This window comes from Megalops cyprinoides, chromosome 4, assembly GCF_013368585.1.
Source record: "Megalops cyprinoides isolate fMegCyp1 chromosome 4, fMegCyp1.pri, whole genome shotgun sequence".
NCBI lineage: Eukaryota > Metazoa > Chordata > Actinopteri > Elopiformes > Megalopidae > Megalops > Megalops cyprinoides.
In genome coordinates, this window is record NC_050586.1 from 25991072 (window position 1) to 26004948 (window position 13877).

A 13877-nucleotide genomic window follows, 5' to 3' on the forward strand; every position below is an offset into this window, starting at 1 on the left:
TCACAAGGGCACCAAAACCACCTGCATCTCCAAAGTGCTACTGTGTGAAAGGGACAGAAGCCCTTGCAGCAGTATTGTCTGGGAGTTCTGTAGTGACGTAGTGGTACCATGCCTGCGTGCATTCCCAGGCACCAGGTGGGAAGGTCTGTGTCAACATGAGAAAATACATGCCTTAACAAGGGCTGAATGTCTCACAGAATGAATGCCCATAGTCTGAGACAATGTTCGAACTGTTTAAAGAGGACCCCCCCCCCCAACAGAGCAATTAGCACCCCGCTCCCTCCAAGGGTATGCCTTTCCTTCAAAACTGTACTTTCTGTGTCATGCTCCTATATTTCTTGTGTGAAATTTGATCCAGAAAAGGAAAAGTCATCTATCTCAGGAAATAGAGTCCAAGTCTCCTTCAGCAGCATTGAAACAAAGAACAAACAGAACCGAGAAAAACAAACAAACAAAAAAAAACACAGAACAAAATCTATCACTTCTGTGGATGTGGTTTGGGGGTGTGGAGGTGAGAGGACACTGGCACAGGTCCATTCAGTCAGGTAGGACAGGCAAACAGTAAACCCTGTCACAAGGGGCAGGTAGAGATTAAAGCCTGTGATGAGGGGCAGAAGAAACTCTAAACTGTAGAAAAGAACAGTGTTTAATTGAAGTAGTAGGCCCTTCAAATTTACACACTGATGTTTCAGTTTAAAAAAGTGCACCTTCTGGCATGTAAAATGTTATGAATCATTTTTCACGTTAATAAGCGAGCTTTCATGTTTATTTACAATACACAACTGGATTCATTCAACAGCTTTTTTTATACCACATTCGTGATAAAAAAACACAATATGGTAGTAAACACTGAAAGGATGTTCCCCACCATGCCCCCTGGCACCCCTCCCCTTCCCCCCCTGCCCCCAGCAAACTAGAACTCCTACGCTGACAATGTAAAAATTAATTTGGCATCGATGCTTTGGTCACAAAAATACCAACATGTTTGTTATTTCCAATTCCAGATGCTGTTCCCTGCAGGTCTGTCCTGTACAGGTAAAGGTAGGTTTGTTGTAGTCCTGTCACTGAAACCGCAGTTCGCCTTGTTCCCTTAGAGAGGTGGGGGAGGCACAGAATTTCATATAAATTATCGCTATAAATGCATACAGAGGCTGAGCACCCCTGGCCGTCTGGTCACCCTCTTAGAGAGCATGTTCTACAGCACAGCTGCTGCAGCACCTTCCTCTGGCAGAGATTGTTCTTTTTGACCAACACACAGAAGCTGCCCTCTGCCCACGATTCTTCATTTGCTTTCCACAGAGCAGGCAAGAGAGACAGGGGAATTGGAGGAGAAGGATGTGATTGGTCAGGACAGGTGGGTCAGGTGACCAGGTCAGGTGACAGCAAAGAGGTTTTGATCCACAGTAGTTTCAGTTGTCAACAGGAAGGAGGATCATGGTCCGGCAGGAAGTGATTGGAATCCATTTTGAAAAGGGAAAAGAAATTTGGAAAAAACAAACATCAAACAGTTAGAAAGTATACCATTTTACACAGATAACACTTTTTGATGAGTGAATAATCTGCGAATAATCAAGTTTTTTTTCCTGCTGATTTTTCTTCTGATTTTTTTCTGAAACTTTTTCAAAGAATAAATAGATTATGTGAACAAGAGCAAGAGACAGGAATAGATTTAACCACTTCAGTCCAGCATCTCACCAATAGCAGGGACAAGAGATGAACATTGATTCCACCAGATTCATGGCCTATGAGCGTTTCAGATTTCATTGGCATCACTAGGGGGCGACATTATGGAGCTGTTTATACTTCTCTGTTGCCCGGATAGCAACTGGGTGACAGCCTTTCAAACCACCTTAGCACACATTCTGACAGCACAAACACATTCAAATGCCATGAACTGCACAGTGGCGTCCCCCTGGTGACAAGAAACACCCTTCATTTCATAATGACCATGACTCCCAGGACAAAGCTCCTCAAACACTCCTTCAGTGGTGTAACACCAAGGCTGCCTCACTGAAACCCAAGTGCATACAATCCAGTCTTAATGGCTTTAAAACTGGGACAACTGATCATGGCTGGATTCAGTGCATTCGCTCTCAAACCAGGTGGCCATGTTGTAACACAACTGAAAGGAGGAGTGGGGATGGTCCTCAGGTTCCAGTCCATGCCATTGGTGAGATACAGTGGGTGGGAGTGGGGTCATACATTAGGGTCATCCTCAATCTGAATGTGTCTGAGCAGGACATGGGTCAGAAACTCATTGGTGTTCAATGATTTATATAAATCATAACTTTATTAGACAAAATCAGGACCACTCCATCAAACACATCAAGGGGCCAGTCAACACCGATGTCAAGATGATAAGATCTCTCTATGACTTTGTTAAATCAGACTTTTTTCTCCAGAGGGGCCACAAACAGGTCTTACACGCAGTGTGATGCAGTGCATGGAGTGTTCAGCGTGGAGCTGCGCAGAAGGACTGGCTGGGTGTTAAAGGCAGGACTACTCACCATCTCGGCAGATGGTACTGACCACACACACACCGCCCTCCAGGCTGTAGCCACTGATGCAGGTGCTGCAGTTCCTCTCCCCAGGCCCGGTGCAGGAGTAGCAGCTAGCGTCACACCTGGAGAGGACAAGTGACAACCTGACTAACCTGAACCAGAACCAGAATCCAAGCCAAACTGACGGCCCATGAGTTGATGTGACTGAGAGCAGAAATAGATCAAAGCTTGGGGAGAGAGAGTCTAATTTCAACACAGAATAATCTTATGATTACTAGACAAACGGACACCCCTGAAAGCCAGCTAAAGACTGTGCAATGCAACTCAAATGTGACTGGTCCTTCTCTGGCTACGCCAGAATGCTCTGTGAAAGCTCCACTCACTTCTTGCAGACTTTCTGCTGCTCCCCATTTTCAGAGGTGGTTTCGGCCGGGTAGAATCCCACGCTGCAGCTCGGGACGCACCTCCACTCCTCCATGTAGTAGTTCTCCGCACACTTGTTGCACGCCTCCATGCCTGTGCCTGCACAGGGTACATGCCCATGAGTGTGTGTGCCTGTTCTGCTCTTTGCATGTGCGCCTTGGACCCCTGACCACAATGTTACCCACTACAGAAGATCCTCACTCTCACAGATCAGTCCCCACCCCCAGCCCCTGCCTGTTGTGCAGGTGGAGTTCAGATGCCCACTGTTGTCAGGTAAGATGGCATTACCTGCGCAGGTGGCACATGCTCGATGACAAGGCTCACAGGTTCTCCTGTGGCCATTGTAGTAGCTCCCTGGATCACAGCTCATTAGACACTTATTCCCCTGTAGACTGAGAAAAAGAGAGGGTTACTGATGAGGGGACAGAAGGAGCTACTGGCAGACAGAAGAGGAGCTACTGACACAGAGAGAGGAAGAGCTACCGACACAGAGAGAGGAGGAGCTACCGACACAGCTAGAGAGGTAGAGTTACTGACACAGGGAGAGAGGTAGAGTTACCGACACAGCTAGAGAGGTAGAGTTACTGACACAGGGAGAGAGGTAGAGTTACTGACACAGGGAGAGAGGTAGAGTTACTGACAGAGAGGAGGTGTTCTTGACAGAAATACAGAAGAGTGTTGAAAGCAATTACATCAGGAATAACGCAAACATACAGACTAGCCGTGCCAGCTTCAGGCTAGAGCCTACGCAGCTTGGTCAAACACGCTGTCCCCCCTGCATGCAGCTCCGAGTCTCTGACTCATCCACGGTTTCATGCGAGCAGTCAGTCTAAACAACCCCACAACTGTCAAACAAATCCGAGCCCCACAATGCACGGCATGATAGCGGGGAGCGGAGAGAACGTCTTCCTTCCTCTAATCCAGCACAGCTGCACTAAGCTCAGTTAGTCAGAGTTCGGGGAAATTCTGCGCTTTCTTCGAATTACATAGAATCCCCGAGGACACACATGTCCTTGATATGAAATCGCCCTGGTCTAACAGACACGTTACTCCGCTGTGACTAGAGCTTGGGGGAAAAAAAAGGACAGAGCAGCCTTTCATCCAATTACATTTCTGTCAAGACAACCCTTATCTTTGCTCCTAGTGTCTGCCGTCACAGCTGAAACTATTAAGCACAAATTCCTGCCACCATGTAATAAGAGAGAAGAGAAAAGATTTCCCGTTCCCTGGTTTGCGAGGAAGCGGGCTCACTCACGTCGTGCCCGGCTTGCATTCTGTGCAGATTGTCGATGACGTGCATTTCCTGCAGTTTTCCCCACATTTCCTGCACACGTTTGCCTCTGCAATGCAAAGCAGACCAAAGTCAGACGCCGTCCATGTGATGGTAATGGAAATAATCAGTCAACTTCAGGGAGCATGCCGCTACACCTCTCAGACTGTGCAGAGAGATGTATTATTACATTAATAAATATGAATTATGAACAGGAGTGCAGGACACCATGGAAAACCTGCTTTTAATTTTTAATTTCCATTTATTGAACAAAACCCACACAAAGATTTTTTCCCTAATTGAAGGTTATCAAGTTGTTCCAAGTTGTACTGACACTATGAGCAGCACCAATCCTTTGTGTTGGTTTTGGACTGTAATAAACACTGGTTAAAAATGTCTGACAGAACTGATGGGCTCGTTCATTTATAAGAGCTTTACACAAACAGTCAAACCATCAACTTGTTTCTATGGTGCTATCCTAACATTTATGGAGTGCAAATAACACACAAGGCTGAGTTACCACAACACATCTTACTGCAGTCCTTGTTTAAGACTTTATAACCAAATCTACACACAAAGACATGTGACCACATTCCAGAGAGGGTTCCTTGGCGAGGAGAAGCAGCCCACTGACAGTGCTGGGGATCGCCATGTCTCTCAGTTTGTGTGCTTTGTCAGTGGGACACTTGTGTGCGCACCGTGTTTAGGTTTCCTCCAATGGCATCGGGTGATTTTTTTTTTTTTTTTACCCTTCATCCTCACAGCTGCAGCAGGTGGGTGGAGCTTACCGGTCTCGAGATAGTGTCCGTCACCGCAGCTGAAGACGCAGCTATTGGTCCCTTCGTTCAAGTGGTACCCAGATTTGCAGGAGGTGCACTGGTCGCTGCGGCTGCCCACACAGGTCTCGCACAAGGAGTAGCACTTCTTGCAGCGCTTCTTATCGTCACGGAAGAACCCAGAGGGGCACTCGGACACACACGTCCTGCAGGGGGCGAGAGAGAAGATAGATGCAATTAATGAGTGATTTGATTGTGAGCTGCGAGATGACCTTGCTGACATGACTTTTCACATTGCCTAATTTCTAAATACATACGTAAGGGATACTATTACAAACATGTTCATTTTTTAACAAATATTTCTGGTTTAAATCATCCATGGTAACACCATCCCCACCATCCCATTCACCACCAGCCTCCATCCCTCACCTAAGAAAAACACCTGAGTGAGCTCTTTCCCTATTTGTAACAATGCAGACTGGGCTCATTGAGAGCTGAATCTGCTTGAGGACCTTCCATTTTCTGTGGGAAACAGCGCCCCCGCTTGGGGAGTAAAGCACACTGCCCTGCACCGCGGGGGACTCCTCCCGTGTGCAGCGGAGGAAAGCAGCCTCAGGGCAGAAGCTGTGCGCTCAGATTGACAGCGGAGCAGGGCCCGGTGAGGTGGGGCAGTAATTAACACAGAGCCTTCTGAGGCCAGGGTCCTTCAGTGATGTGATGAGTGACAGCTGAGAACATGTATCGCTACGCAGCTATCTCTGCCAGGCAGAGGCCCTGCCAACCGCAGCCAGCCCCGTAAATCCCCTGTAAACAGCCGTGATTGACGGGAAGCTCCTGACTGCAGATACTGTCTCTCCAGGGCCCCTCAGTTTAAGGAGAGCAATAAATGAAATCAGTCAGGTTATAAAAATAAAAAGCTGTCACGCAGAGAAAGCGGTTTGTGTGTGACAGGAAGGAGCCACTGCCTTTGGGCAGTAGAAGGGAACTTCTCCAAAGCTTTCCACTCAATGCCCTCTCAGCCGTGTGCTAGCCTCGAATGTGTCTGTTCAAGCAAGACCCTGTGCTCTCGGGCTGACTGCGCAGATGAAGTGGATTTCCTGTGCCCTCAAAGCTGACGGCGCAGACTGGGTGGATCCGATGGGCTCTGCTGAGATCAGTCCCTAACTCTGCCTCTAACTCCTCCCCGCTCTCATATACACCGTCTTGGCGGCACTGTTGGATGTGCTTTCCCTGAGCCTGACGCTCCACCCACTTAACTTAATGAGCTGCATGCATGCACACACACGCATACAGGGAGCCAACGAGAGAGTAAGAGAGTATTACGTATTACAGCTTTCAGTGAGAGACTGCAGACGCACGCAGAGGGGGTGCAGGTGTGGAATCTGTAGACCACCTGCATGTGTGAAAGTGCTTTGCAGGTGTGTGTGTGTGTGTGTGTGTGTGTGTGTGCGAGTGAGTGAGTGAGTGAGTGAGTGAGTGACAGGGAGAGAGAGTGTAGTCGTGTTTGTGTGTGAAAGAGTGCTGTGCAGGTGTGTGCATGTGTGAGTGATGTGCAGGAACCCAAAGTTCTATATATGAGGGCACTCTTGTCCTGTGGGGATGTGAATGTCTGTTTTCCAGCTGTAATCAGCTGTTGATTGTTTGCCAGTAACATGGACTTTGATCCTGCTAACTGCAAACATTCAGGCTGGTCTCTGTTTAATAACACGTCCTCCCCCATGAACCGGGCGGAGCTCTGCTCCGAACCCCTGGATCGGCACGGACACACCAGCTGCCTGTTCATTGTGCCTTCCTTTGAAGATGCGTGTGATTGAAAACCCGCTCATCCGGATAAATGAGGTGTGTGTCACACCTGATGAAAGTGAACCACTGCGGGTACTACCAGAGAGACTCTGCACACAGCCAGCACTGTCTACATTCTGGCCAATCATTTCTGAGTTTCTGAGTTTGGGGGTGAGTCTGGGGGGTTCCGCAGATGCTCAGGAACAGACCTGGTGTTGTTCTTGAACTTCAGGAAGTAGTGCAGGCAGTTGGTGCACTGGTGCGGCCCAGGACCCTCACAGCCATTTTCATTGCATTCAGCATCGCAGGGGCCTGAAGGAGAGACGAGCACACACAGACAGACACAGAAACACGCACACATACACAGACACGCACAGACAGCAGTCAGCCCACAGCTCCGAAGTTCTAAACTGTGACCACAGCCTAATGACAGAGAAGCAAAGTTCACAGGTGATCCCTCCTGGAACGACCACTCAGGTGTCTGTATACACACCCAAGACTTCACGTGATCAAAGCGAAGTGATCACAGCACAAGACAGGTTCAAACTGCATGATAAACCCCCCCGCCTCTCAGTATAAAGACACAGGATAAAGACCTGCGCCAGACTCCAGCTTTTTGTTCCACATGCTCACCTGTGCAGCCCCCTGACACACCCTCCCTGCTACTGGTTTTAATTTGGACTCCTGTTCAGGGTACTTATACACCTCTCTGTTCTTAAAAGACTGTTTTACGATGAAGAGTATATTTAAGTGTTTTTACAAACCCCTTTGTTCTTTTATGAACCCTCTTGCTCAGCATTTCACTACTGTTCCACTGTTCTCTTGTTTCTAAACCCTGTAGTTCACAGTTTTATCATAGCTTTGTTATGCTGTTGTTTCATAAACACTCTCATTGAGGGTAAAATACCCCCTTTCAGAATCCTTGAGTAGAGGCCCAGATGCTGTGGAAAGAAACAGCATTTAAACCTCTTGGATGAGTCACTGCAAATGAACCATCTCAGTGATGTCACGACAACATCTGGGCTCTAGGTCCAGACTGGGGGGATTAGGTACATGATGGGAGTCAGAGTGGTGACTTCTGCAGGGACACAATGCTGACCCGAAATGTTACCACCCAGTACACCCGTACGAGTGCATCTGTGACGAGGGGGCAGGGGAGGGGGACGTACCGCTGTACTCCTCGTGAAAGTCATCGTCGGTGGGCGGCTCGGCAGATCGCGGCTTGTCATAGCGGAGTGACGAGTAGGGATGGACAGATGTGCCGTACAGAACCAGAGACCACTCCTTCAGCTTCCCTACAGAACACAGAAACACAGCCCCCTGCACTGCTGCACTGACCTGGGAACAGCCCCTAGCACAGCTATATTTCACTATTACACAGGTAGGCCAGTAGCATTACACTGATCCACTTAATGAGGGAATGCATTCACTGTGACACTCATAGTATTATGTATTAAATGTGGAATTAATTTTCATATATACCTTATTAAGTTCATGTATATGGTTTAGTCTGAGTAATGTGCATGTGTGTGGGGGAATAAGGTGTTTTTGAACTGAACACACTCACATCTAAACCTCTCTCTGGCCATACAGTTTGGGAACCATTATGTGACTATTCTGGACTGGCTGTGCGTGTTGGGTCAGTACCTGGATCCTGGTTGTGTGTCGGGTCAGTACCTGGGACTTTCTGGCTCCGCAGTTGGGAGGGGGAGTCATAGATCTCCAGTATCCAGTCTCCAGCTGCCTTCTCTCCCCAGCAGTGAGTCGTCATGAATTCCCAGTTCTTAAACCCCTCCATAGAGTGGTCAAATAACCTGAGCCAGGAGAGACACACAGGCATCAAGCCATGAGAGACAGACAAACACCAGGAAAGATAGACAGACACACATGCTGAATTGGGGTGATATACACACACACACACATGCACACACAAACTAAACTGTAAGCTTTTGTGTTTTCGTTTGCCTTTGTCCATTCTTATGTTTATAAATGATATTATCTTTGAGTTATAATTACAACATTGTTCCTTATATTGTATACTCTGTGTATTTATATTCCAGATCAATTGTAATCTTGTTTTAGCAACAAATTTTGCATTTAAAAAATACTGCCAATAAAACACAGTAGGAATAGATTTAAAGAGAAGGGAGGGGGGGCTTGTCATGAGGGTCAAAGGTCAGCACCATGAGAACTACACAAAAGACTAACACCAAAGTATTTGAGGGGTTTTGTCCTCACCCATAAATGACCTTGAGGGAATCACATTTTTAATACAGTGCTGAAGAGAACTGAGTTTCACCAAAAGCGATCATGTAATTACACCTCTCATCTGTAGAATCCAGAAGCCTGAGTGTGAGTGTGTGTGAGGTCAAAGGGGTAGTATTAAATGTGTGTTGTGTAGTAATTTATAGTGTCTGTGTGTGCGTGTTGTGTGCATGAGTGCATGTAAGGACATGTTAAGTGAGTGTGCACGTGCGTTGTGTGTGTATTTTGTGCACACACTCTGCTGTTGAGAGAAGTCCTCGTAAATCTGTTGTGTGCACTGATAAAGCACCTGGTCCCGCTGAAATAAATCCAGATAGAGCACCAAGGTAAACAAACTGCCTTCAGTTAGCAGTGGTTCTGGCCAGCTGCCTCGGCTCGTGCCAGGCCAGTGTTTGCTGTTCCAATTACCCCACACTTCCCCGATTTGGCTCTCTGCTCTCACACACAACCTGCTGCAGCTGCGGCTCAGGGCAGGCAGAGAGGGGCATGTGCCTCACACTAAAAACCTTTCAATTACAGCCCTCATTCCAGCCAACACCACTGCTGCTGACCTTGCCCTCACATCATTTTCATTTCTCTTGTCATAGTAAAAATGATAATGACTGTGTTTGTACCATTTTGATGTTGAAGTCATACTTGTTTTACTGATTTTTACACTTTACCAAAGTTTATCACACTGAAACAACCCATTTGGTGAAAGAGCAAGTTCAACTACTAGCCATTGATGTTGTATTTGTTACCCAGAGGATTGAGATGATAGGTCATATACCTGTTGAACAGGTAAGGAGAGTCATCTGCCTGAATAAAGATTTATCTGTCAGTTGAAGGCAGTTTACCTGCAGGTAGAGACAGATTTACCTGTAAGCCAGGTAGAGACAGATTTACCTGTTGGCAAGGAGCTGGGACTTTGTTCCGGAGGGGGAGGTGAGGTTGATGGACAGGTCTCCACGGCGAGGATGTGTTATGGTGATTCGCACCACTACATGCTCCAGGTAGATCACGTGGTGGTTGGAGTTATCAATGCAGCCGGTCGCTTTGTACACCGATCTTACGACATGCTCCGGCCGAATTGTCCTGTGATGAGACAGGCTTGATCAGAGTTCAAAACCTGATATCGAATAAGTCAAGCCCCAAAAACCCAGAGTCAAAACCTTGAATCAAAACACAAACCCAGAGGCATAGTGACTGCAGTACACCTGTCTGAACTTCACGAATCTCCAGGTAGGAGAAAACACTCTGCCCCTGCGTGTGTGCGTGTATGTGTGTGTGTGTGTGTGTATGTGTGTGTGTGTGTGTGTGTGCCCCCTCCATAGAAGAAACACAAGGTTTCAATCTAGAACAGCGCTGAGAAAACTTCAGTCATTGCTCCACTCATGCAGTACGTCTTAAACACTTACACTGAGATCCAATAGGAATCTATGGGGGACAGTGTGTGCACCTCTTCCACCAAATAGACTTTTCAACCTCATGATAGAGTGTGCTCGTTCTGTGTAGATGTGTAAAATAACTTTCACCATTGGATGAAAATCCCTGCTCGCTGTAGCACCACATACTTGCATGGTACAGAACCGCTACCTCCCACTAGCTTTGATCTCACCCCTTTACATCTGGGGGCACTTTAGTCTTTAAATGAAACTTGGCAGGTTTTCCTGCCATAAAACATATCCTAGCTTTTGCGCTAAAATTTTCCCAGAATCCGTTTGAAAGGTGAGAGGAGAAAATGTGATGTTAGAGCTGGCATGCGTTCCTTTGCTGACAGCAAGTGCTTTACATTGAAGACTGGAAAGGGAGAGTTTGCAGCTCAGAAGCCTGGCAGAATTCTAACACCCCCTGCCCCTCCAACAGACAGGGGGGGAAACATTACACACGTGGAGTCAACTATCAGCACTGCTTAATCTACTTTACAGAACATGGCCATTTTGCCATTGCTGTGGCAACTTATTACTTACTAAATCTACTTCACATTCGGGGGACCTCATGATTTCACTCTCAGTGGGGGGCAAAATGCACAAAATGGTTGGATGCAAAACCACATCACATTTCTTCTCAAGAGAAGCGCACACACTCACAACACAGGCTACAGTTCAAATCTCTACAGTGCTGCCATGGCGGGCTGCCTTGCCAGGTTGCCAGACATAGCACCTGCAGGTCGAACAGATCATGTTCTGGTGGAACAGCAAATGCGCCAAAAAAAACATGCTTCACACACTGAGACAGGTGCAGTATGAGGGAACACACACAGAGCAATATTAGGCAAAGTCAATAATCGAATGCCAGGCGTAAAAACAGCAAAGGTTTGACAGCTCACTGGCATTTTTAACACCAGTGCAAAAACTGAAGTGAGGAAAAACTTGAAATGGGAAGCTCCCCAAGGGCATTGTGGGAAATTATCCAGGAGGATTGTGGGATACAAAGATCTGTGTGTAAACTGCATTGAATTACATCCCCAACATTCAAGAAACAGCCAAAAGAAAATTGGTCCGTGAAAATCTTAATAGGAAGATTGTACAGGATGACTGAGCACAACCTTCTGATTGGCTAATAATACAAACAGCATTTTGACTGGGGAGGATGAAAGGAGGTAGCACTGCTAATTTAGTTTGGCTACAACACAGTACAGACTATTACTACATATAGTACAATGCTATATTACAGATAGTACAGCAATTGTATAGTACTTATACTAGTACCACATCCAGTATACTATAGTGTTAGATAAAGTATACTATAGGACACCATAATACCAGTGGTGATTTTATTCCACAGGGAGCAATCAGCGACTTATCTACAGGACCCTAAAGCCCAACTGGTGCAATACATGTGAACAAAATCTTGAAGGGCTGCCAATGGGATTGTGTGAAATGTCATGTGTGGAATTATGCGGGCTTGTGGGAAGGTTTTCCAGATCATGCTGGGAGAACCTGATCTGCCGGTCAGCACTCTCCACGCAGATGTGCTGGGCGGGGACCTGCTTCCATCTCTCGGCCTCCTTCACCATCGCCTCCGCATCCATAAGCCCAAACCCATACAGGTGGCTAACTGGAACAGAGACAACACATCAATCAATCCATCAATCAATCAGTCAGTCAGTCAATTAACTAACAGGTAGATCAGAGCCAACACATCTATCAACCCATCAAAGAATCAATCAATAGTGCAAGTTAGTTAATTAGTTAGTTAATTATGCAATCAAACCAACTCTTTTGCTTTTTGGAGACAACAGCAGAATGACATCAATCAATTATTCCATCAACCAACCCAAGTGACTGACTGGAGCTTTAGGAGACATTGCCTTACAACCGACAAATTAACTCCAGGTACACCACTGACCAATAGCCTCCTTATAAAAAAACCCCTTCTATTCAGTGTAAATGGACTGCTCTCTCCTAGGAACGGAGGTAGGAACGGCTTGGAAGACGTTGAATGAGGGCACAGGTCACATGACACTATGTGTAAGAATGGTGTGTCATGGCTAATAAAAGTGCAGGGCGCGTAGCACTGAACAGTCCGCGCATCTGTTTTAGAGAAAGCCTGGGGGGGGGGGGGGGGGGGGGGGGCAGCACAATGCAGTGGCCCAGCATTTCTGCAGGGCTCATGTGTGTAGATTCAGGACACTGCAGACAGAATGTAGCATGTGTCAGTCAAAGCCTGGGGAGGTGTAAAGGTCACTTGGGAGAGGTGAGGCTGGGCTGTGCAGCCAAGTCTGAAAATAATGAGTTTAACCAATGGCATCTCTGTCCCCACATGGAGAGATTCCAGCACATGGATATTTAGCTGTCTGGGCACAGTTTGTACTTCAAAGAGTGCCTCCAGGTACTGAGAAAATGTCTTGCACAGCAATCCAACACATACACCCATGCATGCACACACACATACACATATATAAGCATGCATACACACACACAAACAGTATACTTACTTTATGAAAGAGACGTGTATTTATAAATACAATATATGCTATCACAGAACTGAAGTGACAATTAATCAAAGCTATGCTTCAGTTGGCTTAATGAATGTACTAAGTGCTCAGCGTAAATAACCCTGCTAACCGTCCAAACATGAAACTCATCCAAAATGCTTCTGTTCCCAGCGCAGTGTGCCTTGACTAGCTCGCTTTAAAGGACAAACAGAACAGCACAGCCTCCTTCAGGTTAGGTCCCATTAGCATCTGCACCAGGAAGAGTCAGAGAGTTAAAGCAGGCTCCTCCTCTCACAGGCCTCTCTGTGCTATCTGAGCACACAAAGAGTGTGGATGGGTGCACGGGTGCACAGCTCAGGATTTCCACCTGAATCCCCCTCCCTCTCATTCCCTCCCCTTCCTTTATCCCTTCTCTCCTTTCCTCTCTCTCCCTCTCTTGTTCTCCCCTCTCTCCCTCTCCCTCTCTATCTGAGGTTGTTGGAAAATCCCCAGACAGACCTGGATCTCAGCCAGTTCACACATTACAGGTCTTCGAGAACGACCCGTCTCCAGCAGACATCCAATGACATGCCAGATGAGCGGATAGACTCGCGATCAAACACGCCGTTTGAGTGGAAAGACGGCTATGGAACCCAGCGTCCAAGGTCCCAGGGCTCTACTGACCAATTCCACACAGCTCCTTTCTGCCTCTCCTCCTCTTTGCAACCCTATTTTGGAGCCACCAGTTATATACTAGCCTCTCTAACAAATGGAGTGCACTACAATGGAGTGGGCGCTCGTTAGAGGACAGGTGCTACTATGGTGTCATTATCCAAACAACTTGCTGGCAACTGGCAGGGTGCCTGAGAGAGGTGAAACAATCACACACTGGGTGACATACCCACCCCCATCCTCAGCAGAACGTCAATTTGGACTTCTGGTCATTAAGAGATGATGGCACT

At 47.0% G+C, this 13877-nt stretch overlaps 1 protein-coding gene across 1 annotated transcript in view; it reads right to left on the reverse strand.

Moving 5' to 3' along the window:
* Nucleotides 1-878: 878 nt before the first annotated feature.
* pcsk5b (proprotein convertase subtilisin/kexin type 5b) overlaps nt 879-13877 on the reverse strand; it is a 51625-nt gene continuing 38626 nt past the window's right edge. Inside the window, exons 11-21 of the mRNA XM_036526355.1 lie at nt 11939-12056; nt 9903-10091; nt 8430-8566; nt 7922-8047; nt 6962-7064; nt 4983-5176; nt 4180-4264; nt 3213-3316; nt 2885-3023; nt 2508-2623; nt 879-1289 (exon numbers count right to left, since the gene is read on the reverse strand). Coding sequence (XP_036382248.1) covers nt 1174-1289; nt 2508-2623; nt 2885-3023; nt 3213-3316; nt 4180-4264; nt 4983-5176; nt 6962-7064; nt 7922-8047; nt 8430-8566; nt 9903-10091; nt 11939-12056 — 1427 coding nt within the window. The 3' untranslated portion in view covers nt 879-1173. The remainder of the gene's footprint in view (nt 1290-2507; nt 2624-2884; nt 3024-3212; nt 3317-4179; nt 4265-4982; nt 5177-6961; nt 7065-7921; nt 8048-8429; nt 8567-9902; nt 10092-11938; nt 12057-13877) is intronic.